We start from the raw sequence: 17,304 nt of genomic DNA, 5'->3' as shown, positions 1-17,304 counted from the left end.
ACCCCATCCCATGCGGCCAAGCGAAGACCTGGGGCTACAGAAAAGCTGCCCCAATGCCACAGCACCCAGCTTGGTGTCAGCACAGCAGGAACAGATGTTTATGCACAGGATGTACAAGGCAAGAGGAAAACACCTGCTTTCCAGCATGCAAACAGACACATCCAAATCCTCCAGAATTAATCATCGTTAAACCCAATTGCACCCACATTCCCCAGCACAAGCTCCCTGGTAGAGCGATGCAGCAGGGCTTTTGTCCTGGAGATGCAACCTGCACATACAGCCCCCTCCCAGCAAGATGAGCACAATGCCAATCACCAGCCAGGGAGCAACAGCCTGTTATTTTCATCAGAGGATGTTATCCATGGGGACCTTCAGCTGCCAGCCAGGAGAAATAAGCCACTGGAGAAAAGTTACTTTCAGCACAGCCTCCTAATGGCTTTCTTCACCCCCTCCCCCTGACCCCCAATCGATGCACGTGCGAGGGCAGCTCCTTCCCCAGAAGATGAGCACCAGTGGGGCCAGCTGGCTTCTCTCGCTTACAGCAACAAGTCAAACTGCTCCAAGAGCTGGAAAACAGTTATGGTGGCAGGGAATGCTTCAGATGGACCAGGAGGACAGCGTACCACGCTGAAGCAACAGTGAAAGTTAAAATTAATTAGCTGGCACGATGACAAAGAACCCATTGTGCAGCACGGTGGAGCAATCCAAGTACAAAGGCTTTATATAAGTCATGTTGAAAACTCCTTGATGACTGCAGGTAAGGACAGACAAGCTGTCAGGACATGCCATGACACCCAGAAGGGCTCCGGGACAACCATGCAAATGTGTTTTTAAATGATGAAAAGAAGCCCAGGAGCCCCAGCCTGGTCCTACTCTCCGAGACGAGTGGAGCAAAGGACTAAAACACCTGGGCATCAGCAGCACAGCCAGCACGGAACAAAACAGCAATTGTTTTTTCATGGAAAACTGCCTTTGAACCAGACTAAAGATACCCGTGTGCAGTGTGGACTGTCATTTGTTTCCTTGAAGCTCCTACCTCCAGCAAATACACATCTGCTGAAAGCCACCCTGAGGTGACCAAGCGCCGGGAAGCACAGCCCCCTGTTCAGGTTGGCCCCAGTGACACCAAACATGCCTTCAAGTTCATGCCTTGCAGTCTGCTGTACCCATAGGTGGAAGAGAGTCCCCAGCAGCAAAGCACCATGATGACCCCAAAACAGACAGCATGCAGCATCAGGCTTTGTTCCTCAGGAAGGAGCTCACATGCTTCCAGAACTGCCTCTTTCCTCTCCCAAGTGCACAGGAACCACTGACCACAGGAGTAAAATGCAACAAGGGCTGCTACAGAGAACTTGAGCAGCATCAGTGGCAAGCAGCCCAGCAGCACTAGGAGGACAAACCTCTGCTCTTGGTCTGGAGCAGGGCTAAAACATCCAGAAACACCACTGGACAAAGAGAGAAGCTCATGAAAAGAGATGGAGTGAGCACAGCACTGCGCTGCTGCCTGACCAGCCAGCCCCAACACAAGCAGGAGCCCATGAGGAAGTACCCTGCCCCTTCCCCTGCACACACAGCTTTTTTCTAACATCAAAGAACATCTCAAACCTCCCCAGCTGCAAAACCCAACTACAGGCAGGCAGTTGATTCCCAGGGCTGCCCACAGGGTCAGAGACGCAATGGTAAAAGACCAAACTAGCCCAAGCACGAGGAACTCTCACTCTTCTGGGGTGCAGGATCAACCCCTCCAGGCACGAGGGATTTGCTTTCTTCTGAGAAATGAGCACCAGCATCACACCCCTGGCATGGCCAGAGGATACACACCTCGCTGTGGGGCACACCTGTATGCCAGAGCCACTGCAGTGCATCCTTTGCTTTGGAACCTTGCTTATATAAAAAAAAAAAAAAAAAAAAAACTGATCAGTGGCATGAGCTCAGCCTGGTCAGGTTATTCAAGATCTGGAAAAAAGGGACACAAAAAGCCCAACCACCCAGAAGCTATGCGAGGCAGCCAGGCCGGGCAACAAGAGCTCATTTTCATTACAGAAAGCTGCTGCACCCTGGGAGGAGAGACGTTCGAGATCAAATGTTTAAGGGTTTATGCAGAAACATTAGAAAAAAAAAAATTAGAAAATGTTAGCTTAAGACACAGCTAGAGGCCTTCCTTTGGACTTATCTTGACACCACAGGCTGCGGTGGCACTGCCTCACACAGCACTGTGGGGCAGTAGCTCTGGCAGGCTCAGACCCAGATGGATAGATGGGCACGGGGAGAACACGCACAGTGTGCTGGGGGGCTCCTGGCCCTGCCCCCACATCATCACACGGGCTGCACAGAGGCTGATGAACCTATAGGTTTAATTGCATCTGCAGGGGGATGAGAAGGGTCCCAACTAAGGCCCCACATACAGAGCTGTGTCGTTGTTACCCTGCTGACGGCACAGAAACCAAGTCAAAACACCCAGATTGGTGTTGTGACTGCACTTGTCAGAGGCAGAAAGAGCAGAAAGGCAGAGGGGGAAGGAAAATAAAAGCACTATCAGAAGCTGTGCGCTCACTCCAGCACACCTTTAGCATTGGAATAGAGATGCTTCGCCCAAGCCAGGGGGCCCCACAGGTCTGTGTGGGGGTAGAAAAGAGCTGTTACAGCCATCTGCCCTGCCACAGCCATTTTTCATTAAGCAGGGGCACGGAGCAGCTTGCAGCTTGGGCCCATGCTGGAACCCCAGGCCTCGCTGCTGGGCCACCCCATGCAGCCGGGCCCTGACAGCAGGCCCCATGTACGCACAGATGTGCATTAAATACCTTGATTTATATATATTTTGCTTAATTTTGACATCAGGAAGACTGGGCAGTCCTCCTCCATAATAATAAAAGCGTAAGCACATAGAGCTGAAGGGCAGCTCCCACAAGAGGCCCAAGGCAACTCCTCAGTGCCCCACAGCCATCCCCCAGCCCTGATGGCACAGGCTCAGCCCCACCATGCGCAGGAAGCAGCCAAGAGCCTGCCCGTGTTTTGGAAATTCCCTCCCCCCCCCCCTCCCCGCCCAACAGCACAGCTGTAGCTTTGAACTCATCTCCTGGCATCAACCCCTTCAGCAAACAGCCCCGGTGCTTGCGGCCACAAGCAGAAGGAGTTTTGAAAGGAGGAGAAAAAAAACACCACCCCATCGAGCCCACGGTGAGGTATTTGTTTACTTGTTCAAGAGCTGTTTTCTCCCCCCTCAGCCAGCCCAGGGCTGCTCTGTAGAGGAAGGAGCCATTTCCGCCCGGCAGAGCCCACCACTCCAATGGAGCCCCATGTCCCCCAGCTGGGCTGTAGAAGCCACTCTGAGAGGCTGCTCAGCACCAGAACCAGCCCTGCCCCACAACAGGAGCCCCCCAGCATTGCCCCAAGAGACCGCTCAGGAGTGGATGCACCAACCCTTCCCGTGGCCTGGAAACACAAAACCCAATTACTGCCGTCTCCTCGGGGCGCACAGGCGGGATATTTTTATATTTATATACATTTTTTCAGCAGCCAGACTCCCTACAGGCACCACGTCTTCCACTGACAGCAGTCTCCCTCCCCAGCAAGAAGACAGCACGTTACATACACCAAGCCATGCCATGGCCTTCACCATCTCAGCAGCAGGGGAAGGGTCCACAGCAGGGCTGGGCACAGCCCAACACTGCCATGCTGGGGATCTGCCCCTATCGAGGTGACCACATGATGCTGCTGGAAGAGCACAGCTTTACCATCCCTACCAGTGGCCGCAGCACTGGAGCTGCAGCTGGATGGGGGTACCCCAAAGCAGGCATCACCTGCGCCTGCATAAGCAAGGATTTTGTGCAACCAGTTGCCATTTAATTTGGCAGGGCAGCCAGGAGAACAGTGAATGGTATTAAGGAGGAGAAAGAGCCCCAGCTCCCAGAACCGGCGTGGCAGCTGTTTCCAATAGAGCCAGGGGCTGCTTTAAAAGAGAAAATATGGAACAAAAGGTAGGAGAAAATCCAAGTTTCCAAGGTGAGGAAGGAAATGATCAGGGGAACAGGAAAGCCTCACTCGTACCCAATACACGCTGTACCGACCTCACGCACCTCCCTGTGGCAGCCATGGGGGGGGCTCTGCCCCTTCCCCACACGCTCTGAAGAACCGAGGTGCCTTGCACACCCTCGCCCTCGCTCCCTTTGTTTCTGTGTGAGGACCCCAGGAAGGAAGCGAGGGGAAGGTTTACAAGCCTCGTGTTTACCCAGAGCCACAAATCTGCCGGGGGCCGCGGCCCCCCCGCCGCAGAGAGGGCGGTGCGGAGCTGGGGGCCGTGGTGCGCGGGTCCCCTCGCACGTGGCCGCAGCTCCGGGCAGACAATGGGATCGCACGCGGCCGCTCCGCCAGCTCTACATGGCCTTCCTCCTCCTCATGGGCTTCGTCTCCACCGGAGCCAGCCCCTCTCGCAGCGCCATAGAGGTTAAAAACAAAACAATGAAGGAAGAGCACACACACAAAACCCACTCAGCTGCATCTCGCTGCTACCCATCTCTCTGCTCCAGGTTGGCTCCGGCTGTGATGCCGAGCAGCACGAGCACTGCCCCACAAATACATGAGACTCCCGTGCCTGTGCCCCCCCCAGGATGCACGAGAAGCATCCAAACCCACCCAGCCTCCCATTGTCAGGCAGAATTAAACAGCCACGCCGTGTCTTGGGCGGCTTCCTCTCCTCCCAGCCACCCCCACTTCTCAGTGGAAATCCCTGGTGAATTCAAGCCAGAGAAACTTTGCATCTTCACACCATTTGTTGACATAAAATACATTCCAGTGCCTTACTTTTACAGAGGCACTCTGAGCGGAGGGGGGGAAACGTCTGTTTCCATTTGAAACTGTCAAAATTAGCATGCAGTAATTAAAAATCACACCCTTTCTCTTAATAACCTAACCAGCATGATACAATCAGGTTGTGCCAACTCTTTAATCTAATTGACTAATTACAGATTTTAATTTAGTCAGTTACTGAACAACTGTTGACAATTTGTTTTCATTAGGGACAGAACAGGATAAATATTTAGGCTCCCCAGTCAAAGACTAAGACATAAGCTCAGTGCTCTGACCTCAAGTTTAGCACACTTGGCTTTTCCATCAATAGCAACTACAGGAAGGTATTGCTCCGAGACGGCATGTTTCCGTCACCCTCTGCAGCAAGAAGTGCAAAAGTGGAGGTCGTCCTGCACCAACATCGGGTATTGCTTAGAAAATAAAACTCCAGCTTTGCAGAGCTCCAGGAAAGGCACCACTGTGAGGGGCACCAGCGCTTGCACGCAGCACGAGTGATCCAGTACCTGTCCCCAGAGAAGGATGGGAGGCTGAGCCCAGCACACTGCAGGAAAAGGGAATTTCTCTGTTCCCCCATCACACACTTTTTTCTTTTTTTTTTTAAACGATTTGGAGTTCTGCAGCTGTTCCTGGCAGCCTGCCACTCCAGGAGGAAACTCCTCTCTCTGGTTACCTATGGGGATCCCTGCCCCTGCAGAGCGGGTCTGGATGCAGCCCAGCTGTGCAGAAAGGGGCTGGAGCCATGCAGTCACTGCTCATGGCTCCAGTGACGCCCGTGGGGCTGGCAGGGACTGCACAGCGCTGTCCTCAGCCCACATCCCACACCCTGCTGAGCCTGGCCCAACAGCACCAGCCCTCCCACACAATACATTTTAGCAAACCGGCTCCAAAGAACACACCGCAGAGATACCTGGAGATCACCACCTGCACCACGTGCCAAGATACCTGCAGACTAACACCATGCATACACAGCTGGGGATCACCTCCACGAGGCGGTCAGTGATCAACACCAGCACCACAGCATCCCACACCCAAACCCACGCAGCCACCAAGCCACAGATGCTCAGAGCACCAACCTTCGGTGGTCCTTTGGTGAAATAACAGGACAGCCTGGTTTGGGAGAGTTGACAACCACGCTTGAACCTGGCACAGATCTCACCCACCAGGTGCCCACCTGCACCAACCACACACATTCATGGGAGCAGCCAGCAGGGGACACAAAAAGGAACTGCCCCACAGCCCGAGGATGCCTGAGCACACCTTCCTGCATGCCACCCCCAAAGAACAGCTGGAAGGCATCTTCCACAGGAAACTGGGTTTGGGATTCAAAGCCCACCGTGCTGCTGGCAGACCAACATCCTTCCAGATTCCCCAGTTATCATCCCACCGTGGCTTACACCACACCAGCTGCTACATTGCTCTGGCTTCAGCAACTTCACTGAGATCTGAATCCAATGGGAAAGGTTTCACATACTGGGTAAAAGGAGACCTGGGTGTCCCCAGCCAGACACAGATACCATGCTCCCCATCTTCTCTGCAACCAACACCACCTTCCCCAGCTGCAGCACAGCATCCTTCCAGACAGGAGGAGTTAGAGAGAAAGAACTACATCGGTTTCCTGAGGTTAAAAAAATAAAATAAATCAATGATCTGCTCTAACGACCATGTTGCATGCTTAAAAGCAAGCTGAAGCGGCTGCAACGTAAATCTTCCAAAGCAAAGACATAATTTTGAATATGAGTATGGATTCTTTTTCCAGGAGGGAGCTGGGTATAGCAGAGGAGAGGAAGGATGAAGTCTCTGGCAGCTGAGCACCACTCTGATCCTCCTCTCCTGCAAGTTGCACTCAGGCTGGCCGCACAGGCAGAGCAATGCCACAAAAAGTATGTAGCAACAGTCAACTAGATTTAAGTTCATTTTCTGTAGCTGGAGGCCAAAATCGACTGAAGTGGTTCTGGTGATCAAGTTTTCTGCAATTCCCCTTTCTATGTATTAGCTCTTTGACAGAAATTCACTGCGGTATTTAAACTGGCAGTCATCACCGCTAACTCAAATTGTATTGGCTTTCACAATGTTGAAACGCTGAACTGCAACCATCAATCGGCCAATTCCGAGATAACGCGGTGGCTGAAATCCCCTGTCATGCTGCACGCTCCCTTTGTAGCTGGCTGGCCATGGGAGGCACGCAGGGAGCGGGCACTGCATGTGCTGCAATACACAGAATCAGCCAAACGGGAAGCGGGGAGGCAGAGCGGGGAGGCAGAGCGGGGCTGCCCCCTGCCCACAGCATCTCAGAGGGCCGGAGGATTGAGCCAGCAGCCTGCTCAGTTGGATGGGAATAGGAATAAAGCAAAAATCAAAACCCACCCAAATCAATTGCCATGGGTCAGGCAATGCCTGTAGAACAGGTCAAGTCTTGGATGGCGGCCGGGGATCAGCACCGTGCTGCTGTAGGTAACCAGAGCACCGCAGTTAACTTCTGAATAACTCTGATACAGGTGGTGGAAGAGGCTGACTAATGAAACCGCGAGCGGCACGGCGCGTTATCTGCGTTAACAGTCAGATCTGCACACGTGCTGAGACAAAAAGGGAAAAACACGGTGCTCCTCCCCAACACACAGACCCACAGCCCACTCCTCCCAGCAGCCTGCTGCCCTGCCCTAGGAGAGGAACCACGGGGAAAGCCGGGAAAAAAGTGCTGCTTCACCATGGCGAGAGCCCATGGCGCTCACAGAGCACCCTCTGCAAGAGAGGTGCCAATGAATAAATAAATAAAGATTGGAAGGGGAAATTGATAAATTATCCTGCTGCTCCTAACAGTTCCCATACAGTTACGCTGGGAAATGAAATGGAAATTACACAGCATGCAAATCCCAGAGTTAACACTCTGCTAATGAAGCACACCGCCCTGCTCCCAAGTGTGCAGTTCTGCAGCCAGCGTCTCCCAGTGCCGGCACTCCCCAGACCCCGCAGCATCTCCCTGCTTTGTGCCTCGGGTGGCAATGGCAAAACCCGCTGCCTTGTGGTAAACAAACACGGCGTTTGGCGCAGACCCGGGCGACCGCTGCACAGCCAGTTCTGCGATTGGCCAGGTTTCAACACGATGCTCTACGAATCTGGGGCAAAGCCTATATTGGGATATTTTTAACCACAACCAACAGATGAAATTACTCACTGGTCCACCCAGCCCGGGGCTCGCAGGAGGCCCAGCATCGCTCTGAGCTGTTGCACGTTGCTGATACGCCGTGAGGTTTGGAGTTTGGGCTGTTGGTGATGCGCTCCCCACCCAGAGCATCGTCCAACACGGGACACGCCAGGGCTCAGCCCAGTGCTGCAGGACCACAGCCACGTGCCGGCCCCAAGAAACAAGGCACCATTCACAAGCACCAGTTATCACCTGGTTCCTGGCTTTGGTCAATATTTAAGTTTGAGCCGGGCAGGTCCCTGCCCTGCAAAGTACACTCGGTGCTCCACGCAGGGAGAGCACGAGCATCCCAAGCCAAACGCACGCACCTGAAGGCCAAACAGACCCGGGGACACCAAAGCGGTGTGGCAAAGCCAAGAGAGCACCGAAAATCCTACGCCTCTCTGCAGTCAGACCCAAAAGGTAAAGCACTCGGGGGTGCACTGTTACAAAACTGCATTACACTGAGAATTAAAACAATCAGGATTGTGTCTATTTACTGTAAGCTTAAAGCTACATGCATTAAAGAAGTTTATGCGAATCATTTAATGCACTCATGCCTATTGTTAGAATTATTACCAAGCTAAAAAAGATTAGTTTCTCTAAATACACTAAATCCTCAGACATTATTAGGAGGTTGCTGTCAACGTAGCACTACTATGCCTTGGCTGCTAATGTCATCTTTAGCAAAGGCTTTACTACCTAAAGATCCACCTCTGCCTTTCTCCATCCTAACCAGACTCCAAAAAAGATGGGATTTGGCCCAAACGACGAGAGGAGGGGCAGCAGGCGCTGCCAAGTCGCAGAGCCCAGCACTGATGGATGTGCTGACAAACTCCAGGTTGTCAGCCCTCTCTCACCCGCGGTTCAGGAGTTCAACATTTTAATCCGACCCAGTAAATAAAAAGCAGCTATGCAGGAAGCAGCACAGCACAACCGGGAGCGGAACGGTGGCCACAAGACAGATGGACAACCAGCACAGACCTGGATTGGCTTCTCCAGGGAACAACTGAGCTGCCCACCCCCACGTGGGTTCAGCTCCATGTTACATCCATCGAGAGAAAGACATGGGACTGCCAGCAATGCAGATCTGGGCTCTGCTCCCCAAGCAGGAACTGCAGACAAGGTCCCCATGCTGCTCCCAGCCCAACCTCACACATCTCCCAGCAGCTCAACCCAGGCATGTCGAGGCAGCGAGAGGCTGGGGAAGGGAGGAAAAATGGTTTCCATACCATAGGCTCCCATGAGCAGACAAAAACAGCTCCTGCTACACAATTTAAACTCGCTTGACTCTGCTCCAAGCCCACAGCCAGGTGACTAATCCTTTGATTCAAATTCCTCCCGCTGCAGATCAGTGCTGCAGATCTGGGTGACTTCAGCAGGACAGAGCAGGCAGCCCACCTGCAGCCAGCACCAACAAGCCCTGGGCCATGAGGAGCCACATTTTTCAGGAGGACAAAAAGCCCAGAGGGCCCAAACACCATCAGGCATGGTGGGATGAGGTCCACACCATCACCTCCAGCTCATGAGTTCCTCCATGCTGCTGAATTCAAGGAGCTGGTGCTTTTGGGAAACACACCTGAAGAAAAGCCTCTGCTGGGTTCCACCAACACCTCTGCTGAGGACAATTACACGAGGTCCTGCACACACAGGACGGTCCGTGATGGCTGCCACCAACCAACTAAGGACCTGCACACACAGGATGGTGGCGGAGTCCAGCAGGTTGTATGCAGCACCTCTAGGTTCGCTCCAAGCAAGCGAGCGGGTCCAGCAACTCACAGCTGGAGCAAAACAGTTGGAGGAGCCACGTTTTTCATGAAGACAAAAAGCCCAGAGGCACAAGCAGGCACAGAGGGATGAGGTCCACACCATCACCTCCAGCTCATGAGTTCCTCCACGCCGCTGAATTCAAGGAGCGTTCCCAGCCAGCCAAAGCAGCCCCACAAACCACGAGGCTTTGGGATGACGTTCTGGGGAACCTTCCCTCCATCCCCAGCCGCCTCCATGGCATTTACCAACAAGACAACCTCAGCACCAGGCCCGCAGCCACCGACCTCCACCACCGCGCTCGCGGCCAACGCTTTGTTGCCCAGCGCCGGGTCCCACCGGCGGTCCCGACGCCTCCAAGTGCTGAAGATAAAGCGCCTGGGCTCATTTGCATAATTGCAACGTTATGAAACGCCGTTCGGCCAAAATCGCAGCGCCGCTGTTTGCAAGCACGCTGCTGCCGGCGCGCCGAGGAGCCCGAGCGCCCCAACTCCGTCATTACCGCGAGGAGCAGAAACTTGTTGTTACTCACATAGTCATGGAAGGCTTTCGCTTCGCTCGAATGCTCGCAAGTGTCTCGCCGCTCAGGGGCTGCGCAGTACAGGTCCCAGAACACGCTGCGTGGCACAAACACAGGGGAGGGAGCCCCGGTCACCGGGTGCCCCCGCAGCGCCCGGCGCAGCCCCGGGGCTGCTGACTCACCGCGACCCCCCCGCGCCCCTCACTCACCACCACCAGGAGTGCAGGAAGCCGGGGGGCTCTCCCAGCGTGATGTTCTTCTCCCACCGGATCTGCGGGAGAAAGGAAGGTGCCGCCAGTGGGCTGCGGGGCCCCGACGAGCGGGGGGGACCCCGCCGGCCGCCGCCGCTCGCCCGCCCCGCACAAGATGGAGGCCGGGAGGCGGCGGCGGAGCACAAAGGGCGGCGGGGGGGCTCACCTCGGACAGGAAGGTCTGCGCCGACTTCTGGGCGCCGACGTGCAGCAGGTACTCGTAGACGTACAGGGCCAGCCTGCAAGAGCCCGGCGGCGGTCGGCGGGGGGGCGGCGGGGAGGCCCCCGCCCCGCACAAAGCCCGCAGCCGGGCTCCTCCCGCACCGCACCCCCCCCCACTCCCTCCCTCTCTCCTCCTCCCCGCTTACTTCTCCCGCGCCTGCCCGTCCGAGGGCACGGCCGAGCCTTTCCCCTTGGCGAACATGTTCCGCGCCGAGCTGGGTGGGGGCCCGCCCGCCCGAGCCGCTCTGCCCGCTCCGCTTCGCCGCGCACCGGGGGCTGTCAGAGCGCCGGCCCCCACCGCGCCCCCATGGCCCCGCTGTCGCCGCCGCCGCCGCTGCTTGCCGCGCCCGCCCGCCTGCCGCCGCTCGCCGCGCCGCGCACCCGAACGTGGCCGCGCCGGGCACCGCCCCCTGCTGATTGATGGGCGGTCCCGCCAATCGCTGAGAGGCGGGGGCGGGATCTCGAGTGGACACGCCCCCTCCGCGAGCGGCGGGCGGGCGGCCTCCCGCGGTGGAGAGGGAGGAGGGGAGAGCGCGGCGCCGCGCGGTCCTAGCGCCGCGCTGCGGGCGGGCAAGCACGGCCGGGCGGAGGGGAGCACTGCGCCTTTAAGGTGCCGAGCGGCCGCGCGCTGAGCGCTCCGATTGGGCAGCGCCGCGGGGAGAGCGGAAGGGGGGCCTTGAAACCGCCCGCCGGGCTGCGCGGGGGGGCGCAGCGGGCGGGCGCTGCCTCAGGACGCGGTGCTCGGGCGGGACCCCCCCGCCTCGGGGAGCGTGGAACCCGGTGCGGGGCTCCTCGGGGGAGCCGCCGGCATCGCACGCTGGAGGTGCGCCCCAGTACCGTGTGAGCGCTCGGGGTTACCGCGGCATTAAGTCGGGGGTCCCCAGGGGTCACCCCCCGAAAACTTTCTGATCTAGCAGCGTGCAGTGACACAATGAAGCCCCCCCAAAAAAATAAGGGAGCGGGCCCCTAAGCGGGGTGCTGCGGGGACTCGTGGCCTGAGCTGCGCTCCCCGCCTTGTCCCACCTGGAGCCCTGCGGAGCTCCTCGGCCCGGCGCTGAGCGCTGCGCTGTGTGATCACTGCCCTGCGCGGCCCCGCACCGAGCCCCGCTCCCGCACCGCCTCCGGCTGCAGTTTCCACGGGAACAGATGTTGGAGCGGCGCAAAAAAACAGGGCTTCACAAAGCTCTTCCCACCCCGGCCTCACCTCTGCCACCGCTGCGCTTTGCCAAAGGAACCGGCAAAAAAACAGTGGGGACGGAGGGCTGCCGAGTACTGAAACGCTAACGGTTTAGACGCGGGCGCTGAGCCTGGTCCTGCAGCTGCGCGGCCGGAGCGGGGCCGTCTGTGGGAGCTGTGGGCTGCAGGAGGAACGGCAGCGCCAGGCAGAGCTGCTACCGTGGGAACACTCGTGGCCATCCGGAGCTGTGCGGGCAGGGCCCGGCTCGCTTGGAAAGAGCTGACCGCAGCGCAGATCGGGAAGTGTCAGGCTGCGAGTCGTCGGATCCTGCGTGGAAGGAGCGAGCGGAGCCTGGCTTTGTGCCGCGCGCTCCTGCGGCAAGGCCGGGCTGAGCATCGGGTCACGGCGAGGCACAGACCTCGTGCCTCCAGAGCCTTCGCAGCCCGCTGCTCCTCTGCTGTTCTTATGGGCTGGGCGGTGACGGGAGCCTCTCCTGGGATTGAGGCCGTGGAGGGCAAACCGCCTACACGAGGGTAAAGAGGAGCTAAATATCCCCGTTAAAAATAATACCCTCGTATTCAGCACATTTTGCACGGAGGAGGAAAATGCTGGTGTCCCCAGGGTGATCTGCGCTGTGCTCTTGGCCAGGAACAAATGAAATAAAGGGCCTTTCTGTGCCCGCACCATCGTCCCTTCCCTGCCCCACACAGATAAAGTGGAATGGCCGCAGCTGCTTCTCTGCTCCTCACATTTTGCAGCACATCAAGCTCTACATTCACTCCTCATCAAGAGTTTATTTCCCTTTAACTCATTGATCGTCTGAGATACCGAGCAGACAAAAACCAGTTCCCTTCTTTCTCCTGCCCCTCAGGTCACTGGGGATGAGAAATTCAATAGGAGTTGGGATCTGCCCCTCCTTTGATGCATCCCAAAGGTCGGTCTGCAGGTACCCAGCCTGGAGAGGAGGTCAGGGAGGAGGTCCCCAGCATGGGGACAGCAGAGGATGGATGGGGACAGGCGTCTTCCCGGTGCTGCCCCTGCCTCAGCTTCTCCCCCATCCCCCGGACCAGCTCTGTTTCTCAGCTGTTGCTAGGGGAGATGAAGAGCAGTTGATTGAAAGCTTCCTGCAAGTGGCACCAAGTCTAAATATTGCCATTCCTATGCAAGCGAACCCAGGAGCATGACTGCAGGACAGTGAGGGTGGAATTCCCATCCTGTGTGAACTCCACCGCTCCCTGCAGCCCCAGCCTTGTGTCTTCCACCACCCGATGGTGAAACGATTTGAGCAAATTATAAGACAGTGCTTTGGACCAACTTAGCTCAAGATCAGAAGAGAGGCTAATTTCATATCTTCACCACCGCAGAAGGCAATTAAATGGCTCTGCAAAGTTTGAACACAGGTTAGGACAAGAAATTTTATAATCAGAAATCCCAACACCTGCGGCCAGCAGCACAGACTGCTCGAGTCATGGGAGGACGTTGCGAGCCTCCTGAGTGCTCCCAGGGCTTGGAGAGGTAATGTCCTCAGCTCAGGTTTCTCTCTGCTGGTTTTTTTCTTGGATTTCTGGCAGTGAAGGCACCAGAATTCATTAAAAACTCAAACCAATAACCACCTGCCTGAAGCTCTCCTGCGTGACGGCTCACAGAGCTGGGTGCCTCCCTCTCTGCATCCCGCAGTACCTGCCAGGCAGGCACCGAAAGGGCCCCGCTCTGCTCTGCTCCAAGGCAGGAGAAAATGCTGCTGGGCAACCAAGGGGCCAAAGGCAGCAGCCCCTGGCACAGCAAGGGTGAGGTGTGAGTGCTGCCGCAGGCTGAGCCCAGGCTGGGTGGGATCCCCGTGGGCAGGCTGCTGTGGGCAGGGATGCGCAGCAGGACGGGCAGGTTTGGGAGGGAGTAGCTGTGGGAAGAGTGGCCTCACCGTGATGCATATTAACGCTCCGTGGGCTTTAATTGCAGTGGGACCGATGGCACTGAGCCATTAGCGTGCAATGTGGAGGAACACGTATTTTTGGGAGCCCTGCCTGTTTTGTGGCCTTGTGGTGGGGGGAGGCGGTGGGATGCAGGGAGAGGTGCCTCGTCCCCCCAGGAGTGCTGCTGGAGGTGCAGCTCCTTCCTCAAGGCCCTGAATCATCCCCGCTGCCATCTGCTGCACCCTCGCTCTTCCCTGCAGATGTCCTTCTTCCTTCCCCAGAAGGAGATGAGAACTGAGGATGAGGTGCCAAATGCAACTTCAAACAGCATCTAATAAAACACGGGATTAATTTCTTCTGACTGCTGTTCAATGGCTCTGATTAAGCAGAGCAGAATTTAATTAGCTTGTTTGGACTGCCTCTAAACCTGTGCCAAAGGTGGGGGAGCCTCAGTGTCCGGGTCCCCAGCATCCATGAGCTGCTGGGGTTAGCCTGTGCTGCTCCACTGAGTAGAGCCTGCTGCATACCCAGCCTGGTTGGCAGCAGTTTTGGGATTCCCAGAACCTCCATCATCTCTGCAAGCCCCCCTGCAGCCAGGATGGGGGCTGTTTGCTGGACGTGCTGCTGGTGGCAATAGGGATGGGAACATGGAGCCTCTCGGCATTAACCAAACTCATCCTGCTGAGTCCTTGAGTTCAAGTAACCCTGTTCTCTCCCTGATTTACTACGACTTGCTGGCTCCTCTTCTTTCCCTCCTCCTGTCTCCTTTAACCCATTTCATTATCTATGCTAGCTTAGGCTTGCCTACGTGGGAACATCACACTGAGGTTATTGCAAAATAGATGGGCTGTGAATGCAAAATGCAGCAGCCCTCCCCAGCAGCACTGACTCCCTCCCTGCCATACCTGTGCTCGGCACGCTGAAGGACCCAGGCTCCCCGGCTCCCCCGCTGCTCCTGGGGTCTGAGGCTGCAGCTTCCCCTCCGTGCAGACAAGCACACACAGAAGGCGTGCATTTCCCTTCCAGCAATGTGTTGCAATTAAGCACCCCCTCCCTACGCAACCCAGCGCCCAGGCAGGTAACTCCAGGCCAGAGCCACAGCCCCAAACTGCTCATTTTTAAGCTCTTTATGGTGTATTTAGTTTTCCATATAAAAAAGCAAAGAGGGCAGGGAAGATCTGCTGGCTGACGTGAGGAAGGGACCCGGCAGCTCCTTTTCTCCCTGCAGACGAGGCTTTATAAGCTCTGTAGAGTCACCCCAGCACTGCTCCTCACCCTGGGGCCGTATCACTCCCTGCTCCCTTATCAGCCACCTGCGGGTATCCCCGCCCCATACGGGGCCCTGGGTGGGCTTGGGGCATATGGCAAAGCAGAGAGGGAATGGGGTGGGTGCCCCCGAGAAGCCCATCCCTCTGATTTCTGAGCAAAACTAGAACCAAAGCAGGGGAGTCCATAAAGGGAATAAGAAAAGACATCTACTTTTATATGTGCACTTAAGTATTTAGGTCAGTATTTTTAGAATAAATAGCCGTGGGTTGGTTCCTATCTTTTCACTTTCATTTTTCACACTTCAGCTTCATTTTCCTGACGCTGGGTAGCTGCAGAAGCGGTTGGATTTCTGCAAGCCCTCGCACCTCCCGGCACGCCGACCTCACTGCCTCTGGTTTCCCTCAGCCCCTCTATCCCATTCTTTTTCCTGGAGCCATCACTGCATGGTCCAAATCTCCCAGTTTTCATGGCTGATGGTGATAAATGGAAGGCTCGCCCCGCAGCCGGGCCATCCCACAGCCATGCTGCCTGGTTCCATCCCGCTATTAAAAGCAAAACCATCCAGAAGGGTCCTTCAGAGCAAAGCCGTCTTCCCAGGGAAACATTGGCAGCCTCGTTTGGCAGCAACAGTGCCAGGATTTGCTGAAGGCCTCCAAAATTAGATGAGGCTTGGAAACTTGTGATGGATGTCACTGCGGCAGCGTGGAGGGGGGGCTCCAGCACGGTGCTTCCCCCAGCCCGGGTGCTGCTCGGTGCCTGCTTATCCCCAGGGCTCACTGCAGCACAGCACAGGCACACGCGGTGAGAAGCAGCAATCCCAGGGTGCTAAATGTGCTCCGCGGGGGCTGCTGTGATGTGCCAAAGCGATGGAGCTCCTCGTAAACACGCTGAGGATAGGAAACAAGCCCTCAGCGTGTCAGCAGGGAGCTGGGCAGGGGCTGCTCTGTCCCCGTGAGCTGGAGACACGGGGGGTTCTGGGGGCACAGCGGACAAGGAGCACTGGGGGCATACACTGGGGCTGGGCTGTCAGCACGGTGTATCCCAAAACAAAGCTCCCCTCCTCCCCGGCTCCATGGTAGCGTCACCTCCAAGAGTTATTCACAGATAAACTCCATAAATTCGGGGCACAGCCATTTTATCACTGCTGGCAGCTCGGCGAGCTGCTTGCTCCAAGGTGAAGGCGAGGGAGGTGGGAGGAGATGGCAACGAGCTCCCAGCACAGCGAGGGGCACCGCGCAGGGCCGCATCCAGCCAGACCCTCACAGCCCAGCAGGGCTTTGTTGGCCAACGCGAAAGGCAGGGCAGAAAACCACCTCCTCTGCGTGGGATGATTTATTTTGCCACGCAGCTCCAGCCTGTTTTGCTGCATCATTCCCGGTGTTTTATTGCCTCCGGCCGGGGCTGCCGCCATCCGCCGTGCAGCACCCAGCCCTCAGCCCGGCGCTGCGTTGGCTCTGAACGCTGCCGGGCCCGCCCTGACCCCTGGGCCTGGAGAACAGCGGTGTGGATCGGTGTGGAGCGGGAAGGACGGCAGAGGCCAACCTGGGGCTTCGGATGGGGAACGATGCGCGAATCTCTGGGGCCGGGAGGGACACCCCACCTCCCTGCCTGACAGCACCGCCTCAGCTCGGAGGCAGCCACATTTCTCCTTGCCAGCAGGGAACGGCCGAGGGCTTTCCCCGTGTGCGTGCGCCTGCAGGAGCCCGGCAGCACGGAACCAACGCGCGGCCACCGCCAACTGCTCCGCATCGCCAACCCAGAAGCGTTCTTTGTAGGAGGGAACGGGGGATGCCGCCGCCGGCAGAGCCCGTCAGCGAGGCACGGCTCCGGGAGCGCTGCGCTGCCCGTCGCTCCGTGCACAGCGGCGCACATCGGCGCACGCCGCTCCCTGCCCGCTCCCGGCCGCCCGCGCTCCCCCGGGGCCGCCCGCCCGCAGCGCGGCGCCGCACGGGGCGGAGCGGGGCGCGGAAGGGGCCTCTTGAAACCGCCGCGTTCTGATTGGGCCGAGCGCCCGCTCCGGCCCCGCCTCCCCGAGGCTCGCGGGGGCCGGAGCCGCCCGGCCCCCACCCCCGCCCCGGCCCCGCAGGCGGGCCGCAGCCGCCGGAAGGCCGCGCCTGGGCGGGCGCCACGCCGCGCCGCGCCGCGGGGAAGGAGGGGGGAGGCCGCGCCGCCGCTCGGAACAATGGCGCCCTCTGGCGGCG

At 57.5% G+C, this 17,304-nt stretch overlaps 1 protein-coding gene across 7 annotated transcripts in view; it reads right to left on the bottom strand.

The window, feature by feature from the left end:
• The window catches only part of SSBP3 (single stranded DNA binding protein 3), a 51,097-nt gene extending 40,002 nt beyond the window's left edge, over positions 1 to 11,095 (bottom strand). For 4 of the 7 annotated variants that reach the window (XM_052666035.1, XM_052666037.1, XM_052666038.1 and 1 more), the window contains exons 1-4: positions 10,894 to 11,095; positions 10,692 to 10,764; positions 10,484 to 10,545; positions 10,287 to 10,371 (exon numbers count right to left, since the gene is read on the bottom strand). In XM_052666035.1, coding sequence (XP_052521995.1) covers positions 10,287 to 10,371; positions 10,484 to 10,545; positions 10,692 to 10,764; positions 10,894 to 10,949 — 276 coding nt within the window. In that variant the 5' untranslated portion in view covers positions 10,950 to 11,095. The remainder of the gene's footprint in view (positions 1 to 10,286; positions 10,372 to 10,483; positions 10,546 to 10,691; positions 10,765 to 10,893) is intronic. The other 3 variants (XM_052666036.1, XM_052666040.1, XM_052666042.1) reach the window with 2 other exon arrangements.
• Between the last annotated feature and the right edge of the window lie 6,209 nt (positions 11,096 to 17,304).

Source organism: Tympanuchus pallidicinctus, unplaced genomic scaffold (assembly GCF_026119805.1).
Source record: "Tympanuchus pallidicinctus isolate F22 unplaced genomic scaffold, pur_lepc_1.0 scaffold7, whole genome shotgun sequence".
In the NCBI taxonomy this organism is placed as follows: Eukaryota; Metazoa; Chordata; class Aves; order Galliformes; family Phasianidae; genus Tympanuchus; species Tympanuchus pallidicinctus.
This window is presented reverse-complemented; position numbering and strand designations above follow the sequence as displayed.